The sequence below is a fragment of the Polychytrium aggregatum genome (assembly GCF_025602895.1).
Source record: "Polychytrium aggregatum strain JEL109 chromosome Unknown BJ171scaffold_2, whole genome shotgun sequence".
NCBI classification, from domain to species: Eukaryota; Fungi; Chytridiomycota; class Chytridiomycetes; order Polychytriales; genus Polychytrium; species Polychytrium aggregatum.
Genome location: NW_026516204.1, coordinates 473,026 through 498,115, shown reverse-complemented (window position 1 = coordinate 498,115; position 25,090 = coordinate 473,026). Strand labels below are relative to the sequence as shown.

At 56.3% G+C, this 25,090-nt stretch overlaps 6 protein-coding genes across 6 annotated transcripts; 3 read left to right on the top strand and 3 right to left on the bottom strand.

Annotated features, from left to right (window-relative positions):
• Nucleotides 1-23: 23 nt before the first annotated feature.
• BJ171DRAFT_486078 (DNA topoisomerase 3-beta-1-like protein) lies at nucleotides 24-6,024 on the top strand. Its single transcript, XM_053109186.1, has 22 exons — nucleotides 24-63; nucleotides 287-331; nucleotides 441-534; nucleotides 723-751; nucleotides 907-1,198; nucleotides 1,354-1,454; nucleotides 1,610-1,710; nucleotides 1,912-1,951; nucleotides 2,107-2,252; nucleotides 2,394-2,505; nucleotides 2,615-2,739; nucleotides 2,922-3,005; nucleotides 3,118-3,478; nucleotides 3,582-3,659; nucleotides 3,784-3,878; nucleotides 4,054-4,174; nucleotides 4,285-4,464; nucleotides 4,653-4,782; nucleotides 4,901-5,031; nucleotides 5,130-5,181; nucleotides 5,312-5,450; nucleotides 5,599-6,024. The coding sequence occupies exons 1-22, from the start codon at nucleotides 28-30 to the stop codon at nucleotides 5,858-5,860; spliced, it is 2,754 nt and encodes a 917-aa protein (XP_052971380.1). The 5' UTR covers nucleotides 24-27; the 3' UTR covers nucleotides 5,861-6,024.
• A 95-nt stretch (nucleotides 6,025-6,119) lies between these two features.
• BJ171DRAFT_486077 (uncharacterized protein) lies at nucleotides 6,120-11,084 on the bottom strand. The gene is made up of 20 exons (XM_053109185.1): nucleotides 10,966-11,084; nucleotides 10,711-10,810; nucleotides 10,528-10,605; nucleotides 10,203-10,373; nucleotides 9,890-10,012; nucleotides 9,656-9,763; nucleotides 9,431-9,554; nucleotides 9,217-9,313; nucleotides 9,016-9,125; nucleotides 8,821-8,918; nucleotides 8,587-8,681; nucleotides 8,382-8,500; nucleotides 8,144-8,213; nucleotides 7,858-8,029; nucleotides 7,579-7,764; nucleotides 7,382-7,474; nucleotides 7,066-7,185; nucleotides 6,959-6,982; nucleotides 6,696-6,839; nucleotides 6,120-6,505 (listed from the first exon to the last, which is right to left on the bottom strand). Exons 1-20 carry the CDS (start codon nucleotides 10,968-10,970, stop codon nucleotides 6,245-6,247), a joined length of 2,298 nt encoding a protein of 765 aa, XP_052971379.1. The 5' UTR covers nucleotides 10,971-11,084; the 3' UTR covers nucleotides 6,120-6,244.
• A 44-nt stretch (nucleotides 11,085-11,128) lies between these two features.
• On the top strand, nucleotides 11,129-12,545 carry BJ171DRAFT_454265 (uncharacterized protein; the record flags this gene model as incomplete). Its single annotated transcript, XM_053108246.1, has 3 exons — nucleotides 11,129-11,453; nucleotides 11,564-11,934; nucleotides 12,090-12,545. Exons 1-3 carry the CDS (start codon nucleotides 11,177-11,179, stop codon nucleotides 12,543-12,545), a joined length of 1,104 nt encoding a protein of 367 aa, XP_052971378.1. The 5' UTR covers nucleotides 11,129-11,176.
• Nucleotides 12,546-12,640: 95 nt separating this feature from the next.
• Nucleotides 12,641-14,945, bottom strand: BJ171DRAFT_112789 (uncharacterized protein). Its single transcript, XM_053105474.1, has 9 exons — nucleotides 14,805-14,945; nucleotides 14,466-14,676; nucleotides 14,200-14,316; nucleotides 13,857-14,033; nucleotides 13,538-13,693; nucleotides 13,311-13,462; nucleotides 13,171-13,237; nucleotides 13,015-13,073; nucleotides 12,641-12,925 (listed from the first exon to the last, which is right to left on the bottom strand). The coding sequence occupies exons 2-9, from the start codon at nucleotides 14,667-14,669 to the stop codon at nucleotides 12,787-12,789; spliced, it is 1,071 nt and encodes a 356-aa protein (XP_052971377.1). The 5' UTR covers nucleotides 14,670-14,676; nucleotides 14,805-14,945; the 3' UTR covers nucleotides 12,641-12,786.
• BJ171DRAFT_112875 (uncharacterized protein) lies at nucleotides 14,614-16,117 on the bottom strand. The gene is made up of 4 exons (XM_053105475.1): nucleotides 15,888-16,117; nucleotides 15,407-15,770; nucleotides 15,094-15,227; nucleotides 14,614-14,973 (listed from the first exon to the last, which is right to left on the bottom strand). The coding sequence occupies exons 1-4, from the start codon at nucleotides 15,974-15,976 to the stop codon at nucleotides 14,961-14,963; spliced, it is 600 nt and encodes a 199-aa protein (XP_052971376.1). The 5' UTR covers nucleotides 15,977-16,117; the 3' UTR covers nucleotides 14,614-14,960.
• A 524-nt stretch (nucleotides 16,118-16,641) lies between these two features.
• BJ171DRAFT_486066 (formin family protein) lies at nucleotides 16,642-24,850 on the top strand. Its single transcript, XM_053109184.1, has 27 exons — nucleotides 16,642-17,284; nucleotides 17,691-17,989; nucleotides 18,202-18,259; nucleotides 18,494-18,754; nucleotides 18,888-19,004; nucleotides 19,133-19,601; nucleotides 19,824-19,981; nucleotides 20,057-20,105; nucleotides 20,384-20,410; nucleotides 20,581-20,616; nucleotides 20,699-20,734; nucleotides 20,810-20,845; nucleotides 20,925-20,960; nucleotides 21,051-21,086; nucleotides 21,152-21,187; nucleotides 21,260-21,295; nucleotides 21,367-21,402; nucleotides 21,549-21,584; nucleotides 21,690-21,722; nucleotides 21,812-21,874; nucleotides 21,961-22,236; nucleotides 22,371-22,418; nucleotides 22,554-22,906; nucleotides 22,975-23,055; nucleotides 23,284-23,419; nucleotides 23,510-23,943; nucleotides 24,046-24,850. Exons 1-27 carry the CDS (start codon nucleotides 17,108-17,110, stop codon nucleotides 24,592-24,594), a joined length of 3,912 nt encoding a protein of 1,303 aa, XP_052971375.1. The 5' UTR covers nucleotides 16,642-17,107; the 3' UTR covers nucleotides 24,595-24,850.
• Nucleotides 24,851-25,090: the final 240 nt, after the last annotated feature.

Genomic DNA, 25,090 nt, shown 5'->3' with positions numbered 1-25,090 from the left:
CGCCGGGGTATCGACTGGCGCAACGACATGGCTCCTCCGCTGGTGCTCATGGTGGCAGAGAAGGTGCGTGGCAGCGACGGCAGATACGAGACGGTGGTGGTGGTGGTGGTGGTGGGTGGGAGGAAATGCCGCTCCTGGCGTCTGCACGATCGTATCATCTGCACGATCGTATCATCTGCACGATCGTATTATCGGCTTGATCGTATTATCGGCTTGATCGTATCGTCTGCAGTGTCTGTCGAGTCCGCTCACTGACCAGCCCACTCGATCTCTCTTCCGCACGCAGCCATCGCTCGCCGAGAGCATAGCCAAGATCCTATCGTCTGGAGAGGTACGCCCTTTGCAGCTTGCGTGCGACAGCCCACGCTTCCGCTCCATCGGCCTGGGCTGGCTTGCTGATCCTTGGCTCCTGGCCCATCTGCTCCCGCTCATATTCCCAGTGCGTCTCGCGATCTGGGATCAGCTGCAATGTTTGGGAATATACCGCCAAATTTATGTGTGAGCCCGCGCAGTACCGGGTGACCTCGGTGTTGGGTAAGGTGCAGGTGTTGGGTTGGTGTTTTGGGCCGCCGAGTTCTGGATATCGCTCCAGAACAATAGCTGGCTGGTCGGTGGGATTTCGCTTGCGCCAGTGCACACTTGGATATTGGCGCTCGCACCGAATATATGCAACTGCTGCATGCTGATTCGCCCGATATCTCGCTTTCATTGCTCGCGTTCAGGGCATGTCTTTTCATGCGACTTTCCAAAGGTGCGTTCTGTTCCGTCCCGTCAGACTTCTGACTCGCCATTCGCACATTGCACCAGCAGTGTCGCTGACGTTGCTGGAACGATTCTGTATTATCTTTTCGTATGCGGCCCCGCGGTCAATTGTGATGCGTGCCAACGCCGACTGCCGCAACCCAGAAATATAACAACTGGGAGTCGGTCCCGCCCATCGAGCTGTTTGAGGCCCCTGTCGAGCAAGTCGAGGCCAACCCAAAGAGCCGCATTGTTCAGCATCTCGTCAACGAATCGAGAGGGATGGACTACCTGATCCTGTGGCTGGACTGCGACCGCGAAGGCGAGAACATCTGCTACGAAGTCATTCGGTGCGTCCGCAACGGCTTCAAACCTCGGGAGCGCACCAAGGGGCCCAAAACCTATGCCACCACCGACATTGGTGCCGACGAGCGAATCTTCAGAGCAAAGTTTTCAGGTATGGTGGGAGCTCGGCGCCTCTCGCACTGGACAGCTTTGTATCCTGGACCAAGCCCTTGGCTCTCAAACCCGCCTCTTTGTCGAGCCAACTCACGATGGTGACGTCAAGGTGAGTGTGCTCTTGGATGTGCCGCTAACACAGCCCCTGCTTAGCTATCACATCGTATGACATCAAGCGAGCGCTGCGACACCTCGTTGCCCCAAACGAAAACGAAGCCAAGGCCGTGGATGTGCGTCAGGAGCTCGATCTGAAGGTACCACTCATGGGTGCTTCCCACGGTATTGCGAGGATGATAAAGTCAGACCATCGACGCTGAGGGACCAAGCAGCGAGACGCAGCGCCTCGACACGAAGAGCGGCCCGCTCGTTTGTTGTTCAACTTTGTTGTCCTTTTGTCTCTGTTCTTCAGATCGGATGCGCCTTCACCCGGTTCCAAACTCGGTTCTTCCAGGGCAAGTATGCCAACCTGGACTCAAGCTTGATATCGTTTGGGCCCTGCCAGACGCCAACGTACGTCCACATCCGTGCTCGTAAACGGTCATTGGGGCCCTGTTCCGAAAGCAGGCAACGTTCACTCAGCCAAAGCGGAGATGCGGGGTTGTCCCCGCTCAATCGGTCGGAGGGGTCGGCTGGGTGGCATTCGATGGTCTTGCGATGTCTGTCAGCCGATAGACTATAGAGTGTACTCACGGCGTCAATATTGGTATGCAGCCTCGCACTGTGCGTCAAACGGCACGACGAAATACTTGGTGTAAGTGGGCTGCTGCAGATCCAGACCGCGTGGTAGAACGGATCAATTTGGAGACACTCTGCATCGGACCGAAGGAACCATTGCCAGCAGTTGCGTCAGCGACCATCAAATCTTGACAGCGCCGCCATTTGCTCGATCCTCTATTTATCGCCCAGTTCGTCCCAGTGCCGTACTGGACCATCACAGGTCAGATCAAGGTGGCCAGACGGACCATCACGATCACTTGCGAGCAAGGCCGCATGTTTGACCGAAACCACGCCATCGGCATCAAGAACTCATTCAAGGTCCCGGCCAAGGCCAAGTGCGTACTGTGATTGCACGATCACGCAACGACGACTGCCCAGTCGATCGCCACACGGAGACACAGGCATGCTCATGATTCTGCCGATGATCACTCTCACTCTCTGCCTTGCAAATCAATGACGGGCTCGTGGGAATCCAGGGTTGTTGCCATCGTATCTGAGAAGCGCACGGTACCGCCGCCTGTAGCCCTCAACACCGTGGAGCTGCTCAAGAGCGCATCGGCCTGGCTCGGCATCAGTCCAAGCGATGCAGTGAGTGTACATTTTGGCAAAGAGTGTCGCAGACACGTCTCCCACCATTGCAACTCCATATCATCGCAATCGGTTGCAGGGTATGCTACTAATGCCACCTATTCCACAGATGTATATCGCCGAGCGGCTGTATATGCAAGGCTACATCTCCTATCCCAGAACAGAGACGTCAAAATATCCCCTACACTTTGACCTCAAGGCAGCTCTTATCATTCAGAAAGACCACTCGCAGTGGTGTGTATGGCGCGATGATCGATTCATTTGGCCATATATATGCATGGCAGCTGGATTTCCCTTGCCATACTTTGCTTCTCGCCGCCCACCACATTGTCACTACTCTGTGGTCTCCTCGGACTCTCCGACGCAACGACTCTGGTAGACCATCAATTCCAACTGATTGATTCACACACACGCAGGGGTGTTTATGCTTGTGACATTCTGGACAACACCAATTCATTCTCCATCTCGACCGGACAGGACCACGGAGACCATCCGCCAATGTACGTCGTGACTTGAAAGTGCTGCTGCATTGGTTGAGCAATGATCGCTGTCTCTGTCCATCATGTGTTCCGTCGGTCTACTGACAGATACCCGCTGCCATCTGTGCGCCAGCACCCCAACTCGATGCGCCGAGGAGATGGAGCTTGGGGGCGGCGACCTCTGGAGACTATACGACTTTATCACACGGCACTTCATCGGCACTCTGTCGCCGAGCCTTCAATATGCCAAAACCACCGCCCGGATTGCGATCAGCGGAAGCGACTCGGATGTCCATTCTGCCACCTTTCATTTCAGCTGCAGCAGGGTCAAGAAACCCGGTTTCACCAATGTGATGCACTGGAAGTCCATGTCCGACGAGATTCTGCCAGCCGAGATCCAAGAGGGCTCGGTGTTTGATGTCGTCGACATTGCCATGAAGGAAGGCAAAACAGAGCCCCCGGAGTACTTGACAGAAAGCGATCTTATTGACCAGGTCGGTGCGTCTCCCCGCCTGCATGTCCGAGCAGCCGATGCCACTCCCATCGATCGTCGAATGACGGCTGTTGGCTGACTATCGGCGCTTTCAATCCTTTCAGATGGAGAAGCTGGGCATCGGTACGGATGCGAGTATGGCTGTGCACATATCAAACATTGTCAATCGAAAATATGTGCAAGTAGGTTTGCCCGCTGCACGTCATCGAAAGGGCGCTGACATAGCTGGCGGAGGAGCGATTGATATAGTTTGGCCAAAGAGCGATTCGATCCTGCCGATGCACTGACCAGCAGATGCAACACTAGATCCATGGCAAGCAGCGATACTTGGTTCCGACGAATCTCGGCATCGTCTTGATTCATGGATACCAGAAAATCGATCCGGATCTGGCGCTGCCGACGTGAGTGCCTTACCAGGGTGCATTTGCATCCTGTTGTGACATCGGCTGGCTGGATACGCTCAAGGCATTCACGACAGACTCCGAAAGCGAGTGTGTCTCCATCGCTTGGCTCTAACGATCGGAATGTTGACATGCTGCACCGGTGGTGGATTGTATATATGAACCTCCTTCGAAGGCTCCGCTCATCGATGGAGGCGCGGATCAAACTGATTGCCGACGGCAAGGCCAAGTACTCGGATGTTCTGAAGGAGGCCATACAAGTATACTCGTCAAAGTTTGATACGTTCACCAAGAAGGTTCGAGCCTCTCTCTGATGCTAGCTTTCGCGGAAACAGCAACCTCTGTTTGGAACCACTGCTGTGGACCAGCACCGATACTGATGCGGCCACGTCCACCCTTGATTCAGATCGAGAACATGGATCACCTCTTCGAAGCCACATTTTCTCCTCTGGCGTCCTCTGAGAAGCCATTTTCCAAGTGTGGCAGGTGTCTGCGCTACATGCACTACATCAACCTGAATCCTCCCCGACTGCACTGTCGCAATTGCAACGACACTTACAGTCTGCCACCGAACGGCAACATAAAGGTAGCTGTGCCCTTTCGGCCTCTGATCCTCCTCCATCTTAATTCGCATAGCTCCATTTTCCGGTCAACATAGACCACCATCCTCACGATTCCGGGGCTCATATTGGTGCTTTCCCGCTGATATGCCATCCGCTCTGCGATATGCTCGCTGGGCCACTCATCACCCTGCTTCTTATTGTGATCCGCCAGCTTTTCAAAGAACTCAAGTGCCCCCTTGACAACTTTGAACTCATCATCTTCTCGACCGGCAGCAAGGGGAAAGGGTATCCTCTCTGCCCGATGTGCTACAACGCCCCTCCATTCGAGAACATCGAGCCAGGTAACCGACAGTTGCACGGCGACTCGATTACATCAGGTGCAATCGCTCGCCAAGGCGCCTCAAACGTCGTCCACCTTAATGTCAGCCCGACTGATCCATAGCTACAATCACACCGCAGGGATGGGATGCAACGCTTGTGTTCATCCAACGTGCAGACACAGTCTCACGACCACAGCCATCACCTCTTGTCCGGATGAGGGCTGCAACGGCGTGCTTGTCCTGGATGCCACATCCGCGCCCCGCTGGAAGGTAAGCATCACGATAACTGCCAGCATGTTCGGCCATGAGCAAAGGAGAATACTTGCACAGTAGCATGGCGGCGCTTACGACGATGCAAAACTCCTCAGATGGGATGCAACAAATGCAACATTGTCTCCAGCTTCAACGACGTCGTCAATGGTACAAGCCCATCATCGCTGCTGCCGTATTCTCGCCGCATGCTGTCGGCACATCTTGCTCGTTTGGAGAGGTTGCATGTGACCAAGGAGATACTCAGCATCCATCTGACAACGCTGGCCCTTTGCTTCAGAAATCACGATCCAGGATGATGTATGCGGTGACTGTGGCGCACGCCTCATGACGGTTCAGTTCCAGAAGAAGGAGGGCAAGGACGACTTCACCGGATGCGTTGTTTGTGACGATGAGCTGGATGTCTTGCTCGAGACAAAGTGAGTGAACTGAAGCAAGTGCTGACTTGACTGCCAAGCCACGGCTGGAGGCGAGTGGGTTCAGAGGAGCTGTCTCGAGCATGGCTTTGAACTCAACTAACCTTGTCTGCGGCTGATTGCGTCTGTGGCTGGACTCACCTCATGAAAGAGTCGTTCGTGCCGGCAGGTATCGCGGCCGTGGTCGACGAGGAAGAGGCGGTCGCGGCAGAGGCAAAGGCAGATCGAGCGTAAACAGCCGCGGCGGAAGCAACACCGCTAGTCGTGGTGGTGGATCCGGACGAGGACGTGGTGGTGGTGGCCGGGGTGGCCAAGGACAGAGGGGAGGCAATGTCCAAGGACTGAGCTCGCGAATAGGATCCATATCGCTCTTGGATGCTATCAAATACAAGGGTGGGTCTCAGGAGTGGTAGCCGAATGAAATAGCCTCGAGATGAACGCTGGGTCAGGATATCATTGACCTTGGATGGAGCGTGCCACTCGTCTATGGTCCGGTCGTTACAATACAGAATCGCCAATACGAGTGGAACACGCCCTCGTTTCAGTGTCGCTTGTGACTGTGCTGCGAACATGGACCAAAAAAACAGCTCACTTGTGAAGGAGTGCACCTCGCAACACATCCCGGAACACATCTGGTCGATTGCTGCGACGATTGCTGCGACGATTGTCGAATAGAGCGCAGGATGACCGTGTGTATTCAAGAGCCAGAGCGCAGGGAATGCCCGAACGAGCAGACCAGCAACAGATGCGCATGGTCGAGTTACCATCACGGATGCCTTGGAGGAACGACAGCTCGCTCAGAGTTCCATCGCGGTCACTTGTGCGTTTGATGGTGCTGTAGGTCCTGCGCGCCTTGCTCCCCTCTGCGCGGCTTCAACCATCTTGGAGTCCCACAGGGAGATGCCAACCTGGGTGCGATCAAAGGGCTGGGCCATGCTGCGCAAGAATTTCTTGGTAACGCCCACGGCCATGTCCGTACTCAGGTTGGTGCTGCTTTCGTTCATATTCGCCAGAATCCACTTGGGCAGCTTGGAGCGCTTGTCGGCACGAGCGAATCTCTGCATGCGGTGCGATGTGCCATCATCGGAAAGCGAGGCGACGTTACGGTGAACCACGGGTCACAAGCACACAACGGCGATCAACGGGGCGAGTCAGCTTTCACGATCCAACCAACCACGCGAGTGTACGAGTGAAGCGGGCGCTTCGACGGAAGGACGCTGACGCTGCGGGAGTCACAAGCGTTCTCACCTTGTCCGCAAAGATCATGAGACCGTAGTCTGTTTTTCCTCGCAAGACACGTCCCACGCATTGGGCGCCGTGGCGCATGGCATCGAAGGTAAGAAAGTCGTTTTCGCGGATGCCAAAGTTGTCGCGCAGATATTCCAGACGAGCCTGTGTCGGTGCGCGTGGATCAATCGCTGTCAGTGCGATGCTGACACGCCCTTCTGCGGCCGCGGGTGCCCTCCGATGAAACACTGGCGGATGAGCCAGGTTTCGCCGATATCACTCACCTTCAAGATACGACTACCAGTGTACTGCAGCATGGATTGTGTTAGCCCAATGGACCATGAGTGGAGAAACAAGAGCGTCGCATGCTGACAGTCGCTCCGATGCTTACCTGGTATGGAATGCCGAAGAGAATGACAGCGCGTCCGTAGTGGTGATCAAAATCGACTCCCTCAGACACTTTACCACGGGCGACTGAAAGCAGGACGGCGCCTCGACCGTTGTCACAAGCCTGTGTCCGTTGACATGCACCAAGACGAACAGGATCAGCCACTCAATCGCTCAGCATTGAATTGCATATCACGGACCAGCTTCATAGGGCCATGCAGATGCTCGATTGCATCCGCCATATTGGTCGCTGTCAATGAGGCTGCCCACGCGACTCTTTCGCACCAAGGCGCTCGCTTGCAATCAATAGAGCGGCGTACCTTTCTGTAGTTTTCAAGAGCCAGACTGGTTTCGCCCGCATCCGGAGTCTCGATAAATATAAGCTTGAACTTGAGGAGCTCCTGCAGCATGCCCTGAGGAGTTCCACGACCAGGCACAAGATGTCAGCGAATCTCATTCCTTGGGCGAGTGCGGCAGTCGCGTTTGCTTGCCTGTAGAGCTCTGCTGTTGTGCTTACCAGCTCGTTCCATGCGGCAACAATCGACTCCATGTAGAGATAGGAAGGGAAGAAGCACACGAGGCCGTCTGGGACCACCTTGGCAAACTCCAGCAGGATATTGCCGTAGTTCCGAACCACGGCTAGATCGTTACGGACCTCGAATTTGGAGCTCACGGCAACTTGATCGCTGCCGCGGGTGACCGTCTGCCGAATTACAAGTTCGGCGTCCGTTAGTTCAGCCTGCTCTCAACTATTGCTGCAGCACTTGATCCCCGATGACTTGGGAACACCGCCTACCAGAGGCAAGAAGCAGTCGCGGGTCAGGGTCATCTGGTAGCTCTCCATGACCACTGGACGGAACCCAAGCAAGGTCGGGTAGAGATCCATGGGAGACAGGGTGCCGGAGGTGATGACGACGGTGCTGAACCGGTCAAAGACAGGCTTGATCGCAAACGTGGCATCCAGGCAGCTGAGCGTAGCAGCGACATGGTTAGCGACCAGCAACACAGCAACACAGCATCGCGATGCGCCCGACCCACACCCGCGCTTATCTGCTTCTTGGGACAAGCCCGATGGAGCCTACGTCAGGTGAAGCACCGGATTGGGGATCGTGTCGGTATCGTTCTCAAACGGTTCGAGGATGAGCAAGAATCCTAGTAGTGCATAACATGTGTCGTCAGACAATCGCGCCACACATCCGTGGCAAGGCTGCCAGGATCAGAGCTGAGCCGCTGAGCAGTTGAGTCTCAAACGCGAGCATTGTCCGTGGTAGAAAAGTGGAGCCAGCAGCAACGAGAGTCCATGGATGTGTCCATGCCTACCCTTTTCGTATGTGGCAACCAAGGTGGCAAAGGCAGCCACTCGCTGAAGTGCCGTGAAATCGGCGAGCTGGGTCAGCTGAAGGGTCCGAATGAGCGAAGCGAGTCGTTCTGCGCAAAACCTGCGAGGGGATGTCAAGAGCAACGAGATATGTCAGCAACCCTGGACTCGCACGCTGGCTTTCATCGGCTACAGTACGAGTCGCACCTGAGGGGCTTTCTTTCGATGCATGTCACTTCTCGAATATGCTGCAGGAATGAAGGCGGGGATTCCGCGACGACGTGCATCACACGCATACGGGTCTGGAGGCAAGCAAGATGGCGTTGTCGGCGGTGAGATCAATCGGTCCAATATCGGTCAGCAGCCCGGTATCAACATCTACTCGATGATGACAGTTGCTCGATGGTAACAGATGCTCAATGCAGATTGAGGCAACCCAACCTTCATGTACTCGACCAGTCTGCGAAGAAAGGCAACAAAGTGTTCGGCCCGTCGAATGTTGCCAGGGACCGCTTCATTCAGCATATCGTCGGGAAGAGCTGGAGAAGGGACGTTCAATCACTTGTGGGTTAGTAGAGTACAATCAAACTCCTTTCGTTGGGGTTGGCTGTGGGCAAAGGGAGGATGCTTGCTTACTTGGATTGCCCATGACCATGTCAGTGGCACGCTGCTGATGGGTCTCCCGCAGCCCATCGACAAGTCGCTGGTATTCGTTTTGCAGCTGTTCCGAGTTGGACTGCTTCAATCTAGACAAGCAGAGTAGACGGTGTTGATGACTGCAAGCGGCCTGGTGGTCGCATCACGCCATGGCCCAGCCCGGCCCTTTGCTCAACGTACTCATCAATCGTGGAGGAAAGCGTCTGGATGCTCCGGGCACTTGCATCGAGAATTGGTCTGGTGATGTCGATGCTCAGCGACTCGGTGCAGACGTTGTCTGTTCGGCACATGCAAAGTCAGCCACTTGATCACAAATCCGGGCCAGCAGAGTCGTTATTGCATACGGGGATGATGACAGAGCGACTTGGATCACAGGTTCGATCCCTCTTCGTACCGATATTGTGTGCCTCATCAAAAATGACAATGGCATCTTTCGAGAGCTCCTTGGACACGAGATCTGCGACCTTGGGATCCAGCAAGTAGTGGTAGCTGTAGATGATCACGTCGGCATAGAGGATCTGCAGGATTGAGACGCAGTATGTCAGTTGGCTCGCACGCACGAGCACATGCACATGCCACCGAGGCAACATGCACGATGATGGCTTCAGATCCAACGCACCAGCTGTCGCGCCAGAAAATAGGGACACAGTCCGTTGGCTTCGCCAAACGCCTTCAGGTCTTCGAGAGTATAGACACCAGTCGGCATGGATTCAAAGTCCTCGAGAGACTGTACGTTGGAAACATGTTCATGAATCCGTCCAGAGCACCACCAAATCCTATCGCCTCAGCATCGGCATCATCCGAGACCACCCCACGAGCGATTCGCATGCCGGCGCCTTCTCTACGATCGAACCTCGAAAAACTGGCACTGTTCGATCTCGCCTGGAGGGCTCTGCTTGGCCTTTTCCCGAATCCATGAGGCTGTCAGACTCTGGCACCGGGTATCAACTACTTTGCCAAACTTTTCTTTGCTGATCTACTCGACCGATCGACGCAGGAAGCGTTAGCCAGTACCATGGAATCGCAAGCCCGGCTTGTTCCTTCGATGGCAAGCGCAATGAATGTGCCATGGACAGGCGGCTCGAGTTGGCTCGCAGCGTGCAGCTGGCGATCCGGATGTGATCCACTTGGGGTGGCAGAACAGGTGACTATGCTTCTGCAGTTACCTCGGGATGTATGCATAGGTTTTTTCTCGATGACAGGCCCAAGGCGAGGATGTTTTCTCGCAGGCCCTGCGATGCCCGGTACTCCATCAGACGCTTCAGCTCCGCCAGCGCCTTCTCGATTTCGGGGACCGTCCGGGAGCAATAGATGAGTTTTCGCTTCTCCGGATAGTACTGTGGGCATCCAAGTAGAATTTAGTGCCCTGGAGCCGATGTAGAGACGGGCACCGGATTCTAGATCGTTGCTGCCCAAGCGACACGCCCGCTCAAGCAGGCCCTGCCAATCTTGGGGTTGGCGTGTGCGGGGTTATTGGCATATTGCACTCACATTTTGATAGGCGATGATCAGCGAAAGAAGCGTGATGGTCTTTCCGGTGCCACATGGCATCTCCAGGAGACAGTGGCCCTGCAAACATCGACAAAGTCAGATTCGTTGGGATGGGGAGTCGACAGCCCCCGCTGGATATGGGGTGACATGGATCTGCATCCACCGACGGCGCCAGCCTCCCACCTTGGCATCAAGGGCCCGCTTGAGATCGCACATGTAGGCATACTGCTCCGGATAGATGTAGTCGTATGGAAAGATCACTTCGAGACCGTCGATCGTGAACCTTTGGAGATCGAGATTCGGCGGCGCGAGCCACAAATCAGCAACGGCCGGGAGGGGCGGTCATCAAACGGAGCGCTGCTGCCCACACGGCGACATCTGCCCCACTGCGGCCCCTCATGGGTGACGGCCGCACATTCTGTCCAGCAAGAGACCCACCTCATGGCGGCGCTTGGAGATCCGTGGCAGAGCCGGCAAAGGCGAGACCAGGATCGACGGGCTGCCTGTTTCGCGGCGACTGCGCTCAGGGTCTCGGCCAGGGCAAGCGAGAGGACATGTCTTCTCGGCTGTGGGTCGCGCATGAACGGGTCGATTCCTGGACCGATCGCACGGCCTGTCCTGCACTGGCTGCCGCAACCGCCCCGCTGCAATGCCTCGAGACGCCGAGAAAGCTCGGGCGGCCCTGGGCTCCTCCGTCGGTGTGGATCTCGACTGGTCGTCGTTCCGCACCATCGCATCGCTCTGGGGCCAATACGGGTTCTGCGCCCGCATCCGTGATCGTGCCCGGCAACAGAGCTTCGTTCTCAAGCACATTTCGCCGCCAGCGCCGTCGACCGGGTCGGTCTCGCACGAGCGAAAGCTGAAGTCGTACCTGAACGAGCTGAGATTCTACCGGCTCTACGCCAAGACCATCACGGCCGAGACAGGTACTGGATGCTCGATCTCGCCATGCACAGCGGGGAAACGACCGGAGCGCTCTGCATCCCGCCAGCGATGCTGATGCTGCTGACTCTGTCGCCGTGCTTGCGCTCTCCAGGGCTTGCCTTGCCCGAGCCATACTTCTTGTCCAGCACGGAGAGCCTCAAATCAAGCGGCACCTTCGAAGCCACACTGCTGCTGAGCGACCTGAGCGAGTCCTTTCCACTGCGGGCGCCTCCACATCTCCCGCTCGATTACGCCTTGGCAGGCTTGAGGTGGCTCGCTCAGTTCCATGCCTTCTTCTGGGAGAGCGATTCGGAAAGCCAAGGCGAGCTTGCGCCGATTGGCTCCTATTGGTATCTCACCACCCGGTGGGCCGAGTTTGAGGAGATAGATACAGATGAATGGCCACACTTTTCCAGGGAGTTTGCCGAGCGCCTGCACAATCGGCTGCTGGGTTTTCCACGGGGCGATCTGAGCCTCCGCAAGGTATGAAAGGAGTGGCCGAGCTGCCTCGTTCAGATGCAGTGGCTGATGCCATGCTACACCGATGTTGGGTCAAGATGAGATGGTATGCTGATGTTGGGTCGATGCGCTCGCCAAATGTCCTGATCTGCCTCCCCAGGATCCGCGCTTCCGAACAGTCATACATGGAGAAAGGCCGCTCTCCGAGCTACCAAGCTTCCGCCTACGATTTCCAGTACACCGGATATGGATATGGTGCTGTCGATATTGCGTACTTGATGACATCGAGCGTCTCTCTGGCGACGCTCCAGGGACAAGGCGAATCGCAGCTGCTCGACTTTTATCACGATCAACTCACCCATCTGCTGGGCCATCGCTGCCGCGGCTACGATCGCAGTGTTCTGCAGCTGCACTATGAGCTTGCACTCGTGGACTATGTCCGGTTCATGGCTGGATGGGGCTTGTGGGGAAATAGCTCATGGGCAAGACACAGGGTCGATGAGATCATGGGCATCTGGAGCTGTGATGGCGGTGTGCGAAACGACAGAAATATACTGCATGTATTGGGCGGGTGCACACGAGCGGCTTCCCGTCGATTCACAGTCGTCGCCGCTGTCGCTGGCAGTGGAAGGTAAGTTCGTCTTGGGCAGTGCGCTCTTGAACATGAGGGCTTGATCCCAGCTAGCAATCGCCAACAACCCAGCTTTGACCGAGTTCATGGCCGCACCAAGGTTGCTGTCTGAGATTGGGACGGCAGTAAGTTGTGGTCTGGCATCCAGGCATGGATATTTGGCTGATGCGGACGGTTCACAGACATAGGCAGCGATGCTACGAAGAGTTCACATGTGTTCTCTCCTGACTCAAGGGTCAATTTCTTCAGTTGCCGATCGTCCAGTCGGAGCCGATGGCAGACCGCATGTGCGGAAGCACGGTGCTTGGCATTTGCACGATGATGTTTCGCCCGTATTCCGAATGCTGCAGACCGTGCTGATGAAGCGCCATAGCCAGCTTTGCTCTGGTAATACATACAAGATAGGGCATTAGCATTCAGCAAATACTTGACGCTCCGCTGATTCCACTACACAGCGTCGGATGGCACGTTACCTTGGATCCTTGAGCAGGTCGTCCATGGAGTATCCATGGGCAACGCTACCGGGAAGCTGCTTGGAGGTGGGGTTGTAAGGTAAGTTGGCGCGAGCTTCGGGCTTGAGAGGTCAATCCTGAATCGCTGTATGCACCCACTGCTCCCGGCCCCCGTACCTCGGCCTGATCGGTGTCTCGACTACAACCAGCAGATCCCGTAGCCTTGAGAATCCGTTCCCAGTTGCTGTTGAGCGAAGGAGCCGCCATGTGAGTGGTCTTGCTTGTCCACAGCGCTTGAACAAACGGCCCAAGCTCACCTCTCTACATGAACAGCAACCATTGCTCGCAGTCGATCCAGCTTTTCTTCGAGCGACCGCCTCTCTTCCTCTCTTTCGGCCTGTTTTCGCTTATTGATCTCGGCCTTTTCCGCAAGAAGCCCTTCTCGATAAGCGACTCGCTCCTTGTCGTGCTGATCAAGGGTGGATTCGATAGGGGCCGTTAGTCATCTGCATCATCGGCACTTGGAAAGGGAAGGATATCTTACCTTCTCCTGGGCCTCACGTTCATGGCGCCTCTGCTCCTGGAGCTCGGAATTGCGTCTGCTCTCTTCCACCTCTTTTGCCCTATTCTCGTTGTGGTACTGCTCAATCTTCAGCCTCAGCGCCAGCTGGTGACTCTTTCTCTTGCTCTCTCGCTCGCTCTGTTCCCGTGCAGTATGGTGTACCAGCAGTGAGCATCTACAGCGAGAATCAAGCGACCACAACCTCGCCTTCAACTGGATCAAAGTATGATGCAACCAAAGGCGGACCGTCTGCTCCACACAACCGTTGCCGCTGGCTTGCGTGATTTGGTGCTGCATTTACCTCCAACATCAGTCTCTCCGCCATCTCAGCCTCTCTCTGGGCCTCCTCTGCCTTGATGTACTCAATCTTGGTCTTCCGCCACTCGCGGAGAATGCGATGCAGCGACTCCATGTACTCCAGCTGATGTCTCATCAGCGCACTTGCTTGTTGCTGCTTAGCCTCCTCCATTTCCTTCACCTGAGTAACCAAGATCAAAATCGTCAACGAGCCGTTGCCCAAAAACAGTGAGAGGCCAAGCATACACACAGTACAGCCAACGGTGAAAGCGCACTACCGCTGTCGTTTGATGAGGTACGGTGACCTTGGTACATAAGAAATTTGGTGCGCTTCAGCCGCAACCAACCTGTGCTTCCTGGATGTGGTTGCTGAGCAGCTGGGCGGACTTGCGGAGGATGCTTTCTTTGAGGCACTGGAGCTGCTTCTTGTACAACGAATGCTGCTGCAGAAAGTGGCCCACTCGCTGTATTGGCCAGTCGAGTCGTAATATAGAGATGTGAGATGGCGGGAGAACAGATGCACTGGCGCAGTGATCAAGGAGGTTCCTGCTATTGCTGATAATCCGTCCGTGGCTTGCACATCAGCCCCGACCGATGAGGAGGCACCCCTAACCTTGAGTCTGTCGTCCGATACACTTGGATACTCAAGGTGCAGACGATCCGTCAGCAACTGTCGCCGCAAAATGTGTCCAGTCGTGTATTCCTGTCGGATCTTTTCGAATCGAAAGAGGGCATCTTGGGTCCATCCGGAGTCTTTTGTGGCGATGTATCCCGCAAAGTCTTCTCGCAGATTCAGCAGTTGAGTCTGATACGCCATGCACAACCTTACCCAAGAAGACACACAATCACTATCAGGAAATAGCGACACCGATGCGCTTGCGTCCGGGATCGTTCATCCGTCAGCGCTGACTTCAAGCTCGTCAGCGTCTCATCCGACAGACCACAAACTCACTTTTCTCGCTCCTAATGTACGTGCCCGACAACAGCGGGGTCTCTTGAACGTCGTCCGAGCGAAAGATCCGGCCCTGCGAGTCTTGGACCCAAACTGGCTCCAATGGGCAGCCATCGAACTCGCTAATCTGGTCCCGCAGCCTTTGTACTTCTGTTGTCAGGGCGGACTCCTATTTTCCAGCAGTAGATCAATACATCGAGAGTCTGCTGCTGCTTTATGGGTTGCTGATACATCCTCATGTGCTTGCGCTTTCGCCTGAACGACAGGCATTGGAGCCCGCAAGACTGACCTGGGCATCAAGCTCTGCAATCTGCTTCTTAAGCACTTCGAATTGATCAAAGGCATTCTTAGCCGCTCGGTCGTCCCGCAGGGCCACAAGTTGCTTGGATCGAGAGCGACATTGCGATACCAAATCGAGTAAATCTGGGCATTGCGAGACACGGAGATTCAGTCCAGTCAAAACGCCGTCGGCCGACAGGCGCTAACGAATGACAGCCGCCCTCTACTTGTCTGATGTGCATGAATAACGGCGATCGTATCCAAGTACCGCCCGGAGGAGTCACTAGTTGTCGCCGCAGGCTCGCAGCACCCCGATTCCTTACCCTGAGAGGATGCTTCGCGAGCCTGCATCTGCTGGACCTCGTTTTGCATGTACTCGGAGATGGTCTGTGCATCCGGCGAATCTTCACTGCTTCGGTACCGCCCGAGATAGCCGCCCAGCAGCGTGAAAATCTCGGTCTCCAAGTGCTTTCTGGTTGAAACAGAGCCATTCGGGGTGAGCCGGGCCTGCGAGCCGTGCACCACCGAGCCAACTCCAGGATGTTCCTGAGTCGCTGTAATGACCACCCAGTAAGCACACTACCTCGATGATGCCAAGTTGCCAAGCTCCTCGCGCCACACAATCTTGTGTCGTTGTTTGGCGGTGGTCGCCCGCTGCTCCTCCGACGCATACTTGAGTTTGTTGAGCTAACGACAGAGAAACAGCGGCCGATGGTGGCCCGCAGGACGCCGTGTGAGAATCGGCGCCGAGGACGGACTGCATGCACAAGTGCGCATTCCGCTGAGCTCTCAGCGCGAGAGTACCTTGGTAACCATTCCGACAAGGGTGGATTTTGACGACTCCAGGCCCTGCTCCTGCTTGGCCAAGAGCCTTTCGCGCCGAGCGCGAGCATGCTTGTCTCGGAAGATGAGAACGTCGATGTTGGGGGTCATGGTCATGGCCGAGCGAGTCCGGGATGAGGCTGTGGGGCTTGATCCAACCCCCGACGATCTTGCGACAGCGAGATTATGGCCGCTCGCTGGGAGCTCCTCCTTCAGCTCCGTGCCTCGGTAAAGCTCTGGAACGGCAAAATCGCAATGGCAATGGCGGGACGCTCGGCTGAAGCCCTCATGGGCCGCTGGTCCCAATCATGTCTACCAGTCAGCCCGGTCGACATTCTATGAGACTGCATCGACATGCGGCTACGACGATGTATCCATTCCATTCCATTCCATTCCGGGCATCTGCTCGATCGAATGCGTCCTTTGCTCGACCGGCCATCGTCTGGCAAGTCGAGGTGCTTCCGTCCAGCAGCGGTCGCTGGAGATGGGACTGTCGCAGCAGGCCGGGCTCGCTCGGCTTGGACAGTGATTGGAGACGGCCGGGGCCGCCGTCATCCAGCCGCCTGCTCTGCGCCAGTATACGATGCGCTGCGATATGTTGCTGCCAAAGCATTGCGCTCGGCAAGTCCCAGGCAGCAAGGCGTCTTGTCTGCCGTCGCAATCAGCGTCCTCGGCCCACCCTTCGGCAGCACCTCTCGCCAGAGCGGTCTCACCACCGCAACACCAGACCAAAAACGGGCGGCTCTGCTGGCTTGCAGCCGCAAACCCCTTCGGTGCTCTGCAGCGTCCACCCGGCTCTCTGCGCTTCATCTCGCTCGCCGCAGCCTGCATCTCGTCCGTCCAGAACGGCATACCCAGCGCCTGGCGCTTGAACATCCAAGTCGGCCGAACCCGCTGCAACTGACTGCTCGAGGGCCAGTTGTCCGTGGCCTCATCCAGCGCATATCAGCGCATCAGCGCATCGGCATATCGGTCATACCGGCATCGACCACCCATCCACAACCCTGGCTTCGACACAGCCCAAGAAGAAAGCGTCCCTGGTGTCGCTCGGGAAGGGCAACCGGGTTTCGGTCCAGGAAAGCCCCCCGGCGCCACTCAGCAAGGGCGACTCGTCTCCAAAGCTCTCTGGCCTGACCCGCTCGCTCTCGCTCAAGGGAAAGAACCCACCCACCATCTCGAGTCCCGTCGCTGGCGGCCCTATCATGAGCACCTCTCCCGTCGGCTCGTCGCCATCGCCTACTGGCAAGTCGGGAGCCGAGCTTCCGCAAGGCACCCCGACACCGACATCTGCGACATCGACCCAGACTCGGATCATCCATGCGCCCGATATCCCTATTCCCCCTGTCAGCGAAATCGAGACGATGCTTGAGTTACTCATGGTAAGAGCCTCTTTTCTTGGCAGACATTCGGAGCAACGACGCATTCGCGCTGCCAAGGCCGCTGTGTCGGCGCCTGCTGTCCTGCATCTGGACCTGTCTGCGGCACCCGGGCTCGAGTGGACATCCGAGTGCCTGTACTGCTCTCTACACCAGCATTGCATCCACATGCATGGGGCAATCGACTGCGGGGTGCTGTCGGCCGAGTCCGCCGGCTGGGTGCTCGGCTTTCCTGCTGTGTGATGCTTGCCAGATCGCGTCGGCATCGAGGCTCGACTCGACATTTCCACTATCATATTCGGGCTATCTCGAGCCGCCTGTGCCGTCCCACATCGCCTGCGTCGGCTCGACACTCATGTCTGCAAGCGACTGCTTCGTGCACTCACCCGTCTTGCTGGGCCTTCCTCAGGAGGACCTCAACCTGACAGAAGACAAGAAAAAGATCCTCCGTGCCCTCACCATCGAGCGCAAGTGGATCATGCTTCAACAGCACCTGGGAGAGCGATACCGAGACGGCGCCAATCGAGAAATGGAGCACGAGATCCAGGAGATCAAACGTCTGAAAAACAATCCCGATAAAGAAATGCTCACGAATCTGGTCGTTTCGTTAAGAAGCAGGCCCATCCGGTGGATCAGCAACTTTATCGACCACGGCGGTCTGGCCATTCTCTTGGAGAACTTGAGCCAGCTGGAGAGCACGAATCCATCGTAAGTCCTGGGTATCGGAGGGACTGGCTCTGGCCACAGGACACCAGCAGGTGCACTGCATATCTACAAAGGCGGATTGGTTGTGTGTTTGTCGTGGCTGACTTGATGCTCGGATTTGGGAGCATCGGATGTGCGACCCTGTGTCCTGCCGTCGGTCCCCCAGCACTTGCCCAAGGCCCTTGCTCATGACTTTGTGGTTTGACTGAATCCAGACACGACGAATATGAGGAGCTGTACATCAAATGTCTGAAGTCGCTAATGAATAACAAGGTGAGTGATTCGCGACAAGCCGATTCTGTCCGTGCTGGTCGATGATCCCAGGATCAGTCAAGGTCCCGAAGGCAGCGCCAGCACAAGCTGATGGGATAGAATGCACCTGTTGAGGCGATCATCTGCTTTGTCGAGGATACTGTGTGTGTCCCCATCGCCACGTTCGGGATTGGGCAGTATACGGCTCGGTTGTGTCTGTGCTTATATGTACCGTGATCCACTGTCTCTGCCCAGATTGGTCTTTGCGCTGTGCTCGAGTCCGACAACTCCCTGAACATCATTGCATTTTCACTTCGATCACCGTCGATGAGGACGCGGTCTTTGGTGTTGGAGATATTCGGTGCTGTCTGTCTCATTCCCGGCGGCCATCGCAGCGTCCTGGACAGCATGGATGCGCTGTGCGAGGCGGCGGGAATGCGCTTTCGATTCGAAATCGTGGTTTATAGTCTTTGGCAGGCATGTCAGGGCATGGGTCCGCACGAAAAGGAGCTTCAGGTAAGCCATGTCCCAAATACCACTGCCTCGTCGCTGCCACCTGCTTCAGCGGGTTGCTCGGCCCAGAGGTCGATGAGTCACCCTCCGCTACTTTGCATAAATGGCTGACTCAAATGTACCCGCGACGTGCCAGGTCAACAGCATGTCGTTCATCAACGCCGTCATTTGCGGTGGCCCTGGTGTGAATCTAGAGTTCCGCATGCATCTCCGATTTGAGTTTTTCCAGCTTGGACTCTTACAGCTGATCGATGTAAGTTCCGCGACAGCCCCCGCGGTGCCCATTTGGTTTGTGCATCAGACATACCCGACGCAGCTGGTCACGCAGCGCGGCCATCCGTGGCTGCATGCACTGATCCATGCCCACGAATCGCTTTATAGAAAATTTTGGATGTCGAGAACGATCTATTGCAGACGCAGATCGATGTCTGGATCGACAATCTTGAGCTCGACGAAACCGAGCTGCGAAAGCGTATGGATGTCGAAAGCCTGGATCTGAACGACATGGAGGCAGTCAGCGAGACTCTCTACCAGAGCGTCAAGTTTACGGCCAGCGCCACGTCGTATGAAAGCATACTGCGACACATGCTGCTGCTTCCTGCAACGCCGATCGAGAGAATGAAAATCATGAACATTGTCGACAAGGTCGTGCGTCAGATTGTCATCCAAAGAGAAGGAGAAGACCCGGATCCCGGCGCAGCTTTGGCTGAGCTCGATGTCCGTAGCCTGATGAATCATCTCATGGAGACCGACAAGGATAAGGAGCACGAGGAACGGTACAAGCGCCAGGTCGACAAATCCAAGCGACTCGAGAAAGAAGTCGAATCGCTGCGATCGGAGATGGACAAACGTAAGACCAGCTACAGCCTCCTGGAGCCGGGCGAATCGACTTGCATCTGTAGCCGCCCTTGGCCCATGTGCTTGTGGACGGCAAGCCGCGGCGCCGACCGAGGGCTTGGGCAACGGCTGTGCCCTCTCGTAGATCAAGCGGTGCGAGAATATGTCGCCTCCGGTGGCTTTGCGTGTCTGATAGCAACATCCTCTCACCATCGCGATTTTGGCCAACCGATAGGCAAAGTTGTCAGCAACACCGGCGATGTGGTGCAGCACCTCACTGCAAACAGCAAGCTGGACATTGTGCAACTTGAGATCCTCCTGACCGAAAGACTGCTCAAGTCCGGTGGGGCCAGTGCCATGGAGATGCTCTCGCGTGTACAGAAGGCTCTGAATGTGAGTGACCGCGCTGCTGGTAGTGTGTGGCCGAGTCAGTTGGACTGCAGACTCATCGCTGCTTTGATACCATAGGAATCCAACCCGGACGCTCCACGCCCGCTTTCAGTTCACACTGGAGCAGGTTCGAACGGCATCTCTGTTTCGTCTGGCCCTGGTGTGCCTCCCCCGCCGCCTCCCCCGCCTCCTGGAGCCCCCGGCTTCGCTCCCCCACCACCACCTCCACCACCTCCTGCTCTGGGCACCCCTGGGTTTGCCCCTCCTCCGCCACCTCCTCCGGGTAAACCGTCACTTCAGGATATCGTCGCTGCTGCCCTTACACACCCCTGCTTTGCACGTACATCTTGCGCGCTCGTCTGATTGATTTGAATTGTCTACTTTGTGTACATCACGCACGCTTAGCCCCGCCGCCACCACCGCCACCACCAGGTATGCGACTGTTCCTGGGTCATCTTTGGACATCAGGCTGACGCCCCTAGCTTCGCCTCAACCACTGAATCAGCAGCAGCATGGTTGTGCATCCGATATCGCAGAGAGAGCTGGTGGCTCCGCTCCGGGTTCTTTGCCCATCGACTAACCTGGCTCGCGCTGGATTTTAGGCTTCGGCGGCCCGCCTCCCCCTCCGCCTCCACCAGGTAAGTTCAAATTGGATTAGTGCGTCTCCTTGTCTGTGTATCTTGTCGCGCGTATTCGTTTCTGACGACGACTGGTCCTCAGGCTTTGGTGGCCCTCCTCCTCCACCTCCGCCTCCAGGTGAGTCTCAGCGTCCAAATGCGTTTGCCTCATTAGCCAAAGATACTCATCAGAACCGATCCATCCAATCCACAGGCTTCGGTGGTCCTCCACCTCCGCCTCCGCCTCCAGGTTTGAGCTGTGCTTGGATATTGTTTCTGGTTCTGCGTATGCATGCCGAGTGGCTCACGCCCATAATTACTGTTGCTAGGCTTCGGCGGTCCGCCTCCACCACCACCCCCTCCAGGTAAGTGCAGATTGTAGATCATGAATGTGAATTGCAGATTATGAATTGCATTGCGACGGCCCTGTCATTGACGGAATGTCCAATCGTTAGGCTTCGGTGGCCCGCCTCCCCCTCCCCCTCCGCCAGGTAGGCCCCGCGTTCGTCTGTGTGTTCTGTGGAACACAGCCGCTTATACCTCCTTCGCATCTCAGGCTTCGGTGGACCACCTCCTCCACCCCCGCCTCCAGGTGAGTACGATACTGTTTGCAGCTGCATTGTTGGGTGGTCCGCTGGATGGAGCTGACACCACGGTTTTCTAGGATTCGGAGGACCTCCGCCCCCGCCTCCGCCTCCAGGTATGTGCTTCGCTCCGAGCCAATTCGGACCAATCCTGACGGGCGACTGACCTTTGTACTTCTAAATCTAGGTTTTGGTGGTCCACCACCACCTCCGCCTCCCCCAGGTACCAGCCGAGCGTCCGTGTGGCTTTCTTGTGTCGGGCAATTCCCTTCCGTCGGCCATATCCACGCCGGAGTGTCGGGATTGTGAAAGTGACTTGGCAAAGAGGCAATCCTGGCGCATACTCATTACTATCCCATCTACCAACAGGTGCTGGTGGCCCTCCTCCGCCACCGCCGATGCCAGGTATGTTTCCCTCCAGCCAAGGCCATAATGTGGCATCTGCTTAGGGCGTTGCTGTGGTCGCGCTCTGACAATTCCTGCCATGGCCCGCACCACCTGACATCTCAGGAATGGGTGGCCCTCCGCCTCCACCACCCCCAGGTTTGTAAGCGATGTATTTCGTCTGCTGCAGTCTGCTCCGACAGGATCCCGTCTGACTTGTCGGCGGACGTATGTGGTTTGGATGACAGGATTCGGTCGACCTCCTGGGCCACCAGGACCCCCTCCACCTCCTGGTCCACCGGGCGCCCCAGGTAAGACGTGGCAACATTCTTGCACCCCCTTGCCGCTGTGAAATGGTGTGCACTTCACTGATGATTTTTAACGGCGATAACACTAGGTGCGCCGCCCCCGCCCGGATTTGCAGCCCCTGCGGCGTACAGACCGGCAATGCCGGCGGCTTCGCAGGGGAAAAAGCTGAACCTCAGCAGCAAGCCACTCAAGTCTTTGAACTGGACCAAACTTCCGCCCAACAAGGTCCAGGGCACGATCTGGTCAGCCCTGGACGACCAGGTTGTGCACGACACCATGAAGGATACCTACAACGAGTTTGAGGAGCTCTTTGCAGCCAAGGAGATCAAAGTCAAGGAAAAGGAAGCATCTCGCGAGAGCGTTGGTAGGCCGCAGCTCTGCAGACTCGGGTAGAAGGTCGCTTGGCACTGTCGCCAGGGTAGTCACGGCGTCCAGACCGGCTTTCGCAGATGTTCACTGAGACATCACATCTGCATCCGTGCTTGGCTATCCCACCAGCCACCAAGCAGATCACATTCTTGGATCCAAAGCGCTCGCAGAACATCAGTAAGTGCCTGCTCTCTGGTTTGAAACCGGTTGTGCACCGCAGACGCCGTCTATATCAAGAGGCGTGCTCCCGTATGCGGTGCTGCTTGTGATCGAAATGATTCCTGTCTAAGCCGTGCTCGGATGCCTGAATAGATATCATGCTCAAAGCCATCAAGCTCAATGCGTCCACTGTCAAGGCAGCTTTGCTGGAGTGTGACACCGAGATCCTGCAGCGGCATATTCTGGTGGAGCTGCTCAAGTTTATCCCGACCGACGAGGAGCTGGCTGCGATCAAGCAGTACGAAAAAGAGGCCGAGAACCTCGCCAGCGCTGAGTTTTTCTTGTACGAAATGTCATCGATCTCAAGATACGGCGAGCGTCTGAAGGCACTGACCTTCATGACGGCGTATGAGGAGTACATCGACGACGTCGAGAACTTGATCGCCTGGCTCAAGAACGCCAGCGAGGATGTCCGAGATAGCGCAAAGTTCAAGGAGCTCCTGCGAGTAGGTTTTGCGTTGCATCCGGCCATGATCTGCAAGGGATCGCGCTGACAACTGCTCGCTTGAAACAGATCATTCTGGCACTTGGAAATTACCTGAACGCCGGTCAGAGAGGCGGCGCATACGGCTTCAAGCTCGGCAGTATCCTGAAGGTTCGTTGAAAGCCCTGCTTTCTCTTGGGGCTGAGCACATTGCCGGAGCTGTGCATTGGATTTCACGATGCTGCTTGGTGTCGCTACTGTTTGCTGGCGATGCCGAATATGATTCAAACCGATCATCGGCTGGTTTGGAGGAGGAGGATGGTTGTTGCAGCCATTCCATTCGTCCGCCTCTGGTCCGATGGCTTTGGATCTCACCATCACGGCTTCCCGCTGTTCCAGCTCGGCGATACCAAGTCCACCATATCGAATCGCAAGCACACCCTTCTTCACTATCTTACAGAGCTGGTTGAGAAGAAGTTCCCGACCGCCACCGGATTCGAGAAAGAGCTCGAGCATGTCCAGGATGGATCAAAGGGTATGTGCTGGTCGAGTTCCTGATGTGCGACTATGTCGTCCAGCGTACCCTCTCGTCCGCCATCGGTTTCTAACATCTGCTTGTCCACAGTCACGATCCCTGCGATTCGACAGCTGCTCAAGACCGTCAAGGACGAGCTCAAGAGCATCGAGACCCTCATCGAAAAGCTCAAGGGCGAGGGAGGTGCAAAACCAGCGGTGGCCTCCAAGAGCAATGCGCCTCTTTCGCCCGACTCCGATGCTCGTTCACCGACGCCCAAGCCCCTGTCGTTTGTCGAGATCATCCAGCAGTTCTACGACAAGGCCGTCAAAACCCTGGAGCTGCTGGACGAAAAGTTCAAGGCGGCCGAGGAAACCTACAACGAAGTTGTGGTCAGGTACGGCGAGGACCCTAAGACGATGAATCCGGATGAGTTCTTTGCCATTTTCGCTCGCTTCGCTGAGGCGTACAAGCAAGCCAAGATCGACAACCAGGTTGCCATCGCCAAGGCTCTCGAGCTCGAGAAGCGGGAGAAGGAAAAACAGGTACTTGCCAGTGTGGCCTGCCCCGGAGCGCAGTGATGAGTGGGGTGGGATTGGCGCATACCAAATATGCATGCGCACCAATTGACTTGTCGATCGACACAGGCACAAGCTGAGCGGAGACGCAACAAGAAGCGCGAGAACCTCTCGACCAAGACCAACACCACCGAGGTGGCGGCTGTTGAGCAAGATCAAGGCGGACTGGACGATTTGATCTCAGCAATCCGCACAGGAAAGGCGTTTGCCTCGCAAGATTCGACGCCGGCCAATCGCCAGCGACACCGTAAGGAATCGAGCAGCCTCATGAACCAGCCCTCAAAGCAAGCCGCTGACGAGACCAAGGCCGGCGGCGATCGGGACGGCAGCGCAGTAAAGAAGGACACGCACCATGATACAAATGGCAAGGGCCCCAAGACAAGCGACAGCAGCCATCCGGGCCCCAGCCCAAGCGACAAGCGTGACCAGAACGGATTCAAGAGCGACAAGAAGGAACTCTCCTCCAAGAGTAGCAAGGATAGTCTGAACGACAAGAAGGAGGTCACTCACAAGAGCAGCAAGGACAGCCTAGGACACAAAATCACCAAGCGTGAGAGCAAGGAGCTGGCCAAGCGCGAGAGCAAGGAGATGTCCAAGCTCAACGACTCCAAGAAATGAGGGACACGTCCTTGGCTCCTCATGGCTGTGGCCGAAGACTCTTTCTGTCTCTGGTCTGTTACGGCCGGTGCAGTGCTTGTACCATCCTGCATCCTCTATCCACCTCTTGCCAGGTACCACCCCCACACTCTCGCTGTACGAAGCACGCAGCGCTCGTTCGCGAGCCTTTTCTATTCATCAGCCATGAGCCTGGCCTTCGACAGAAAGCACACAGACCGAATCACAACACGCCTTTCATATTCCCGGGGCCATCAATTGTGCGAGCGAAAGACAGAGTCGTGGATCTTTTGCAGCGCGCCGGTGTAGAGGCTGGCAGCCGGTCTCACCAGCTGTTGGTCCCAGGCTCCGTCAAATGCATCGAGAGCCTGGTTGAGAGTGTTGGCCCAATTGGATGAAACATGCGGGCAGCTTTCGGACGAGACCCGGTTCGCAGCCGTAGTCATGAGCGATGATGGCGATGGCGATGATGATGGTAATGGCAACCCTGGGTCGGCAG

Bases quoted from the DNA above. Each gene is read 5' to 3' on its own strand.
- BJ171DRAFT_112789 (XM_053105474.1), bottom strand. From the start codon at position 14,669: ATGGCGTATCAGACTCAACTGCTGAATCTGCGAGAAGACTTTGCGGGA. The intron at 14,034-14,199 runs GTTGGTTGCGGC...TTGGTTACTCAG, and splicing joins ACCACATCCAGGAAGCACAG to GTGAAGGAAATGGAGGAGGC. The intron at 13,463-13,537 runs GTAAGATATCCT...ACCCTTGATCAG, and splicing joins AACGTGAGGCCCAGGAGAAG to CACGACAAGGAGCGAGTCGC.
- BJ171DRAFT_486077 (XM_053109185.1), bottom strand. The intron at 9,126-9,216 runs GTACGTTGAGCA...CTGCTTGTCTAG, and splicing joins CTTTCCTCCACGATTGATGA to ATTGAAGCAGTCCAACTCGG. The intron at 8,682-8,820 runs GTTGGGTTGCCT...GCTTGCCTCCAG, and splicing joins GACTGGTCGAGTACATGAAG to ACCCGTATGCGTGTGATGCA.
- BJ171DRAFT_112875 (XM_053105475.1), bottom strand. From the start codon at position 15,976: ATGCTCGCGCTCGGCGCGAAAGGCTCTTGGCCAAGCAGGAGCAGGGCC. The intron at 15,771-15,887 runs GTACTCTCGCGC...CTCTGTCGTTAG, and splicing joins TTGTCGGAATGGTTACCAAG to CTCAACAAACTCAAGTATGC. The intron at 15,228-15,406 runs GTAAGGAATCGG...CGCAATGCCCAG, and splicing joins TCGCGAAGCATCCTCTCAGG to ATTTACTCGATTTGGTATCG.
- BJ171DRAFT_486078 (XM_053109186.1), top strand. From the start codon at position 28: ATGGCTCCTCCGCTGGTGCTCATGGTGGCAGAGAAG. The intron at 332-440 runs GTACGCCCTTTG...TCATATTCCCAG, and splicing joins AGATCCTATCGTCTGGAGAG to TGCGTCTCGCGATCTGGGAT. The intron at 3,879-4,053 runs GTGAGTGCCTTA...CCTCCTTCGAAG, and splicing joins CCGGATCTGGCGCTGCCGAC to GCTCCGCTCATCGATGGAGG.
- BJ171DRAFT_486066 (XM_053109184.1), top strand. From the start codon at position 17,108: ATGAGCACCTCTCCCGTCGGCTCGTCGCCATCGCCTACTGGCAAGTCG. The intron at 18,755-18,887 runs GTAAGCCATGTC...GCGACGTGCCAG, and splicing joins CGCACGAAAAGGAGCTTCAG to GTCAACAGCATGTCGTTCAT. The intron at 21,296-21,366 runs GTATGTGCTTCG...TTCTAAATCTAG, and splicing joins GCCCCCGCCTCCGCCTCCAG to GTTTTGGTGGTCCACCACCA.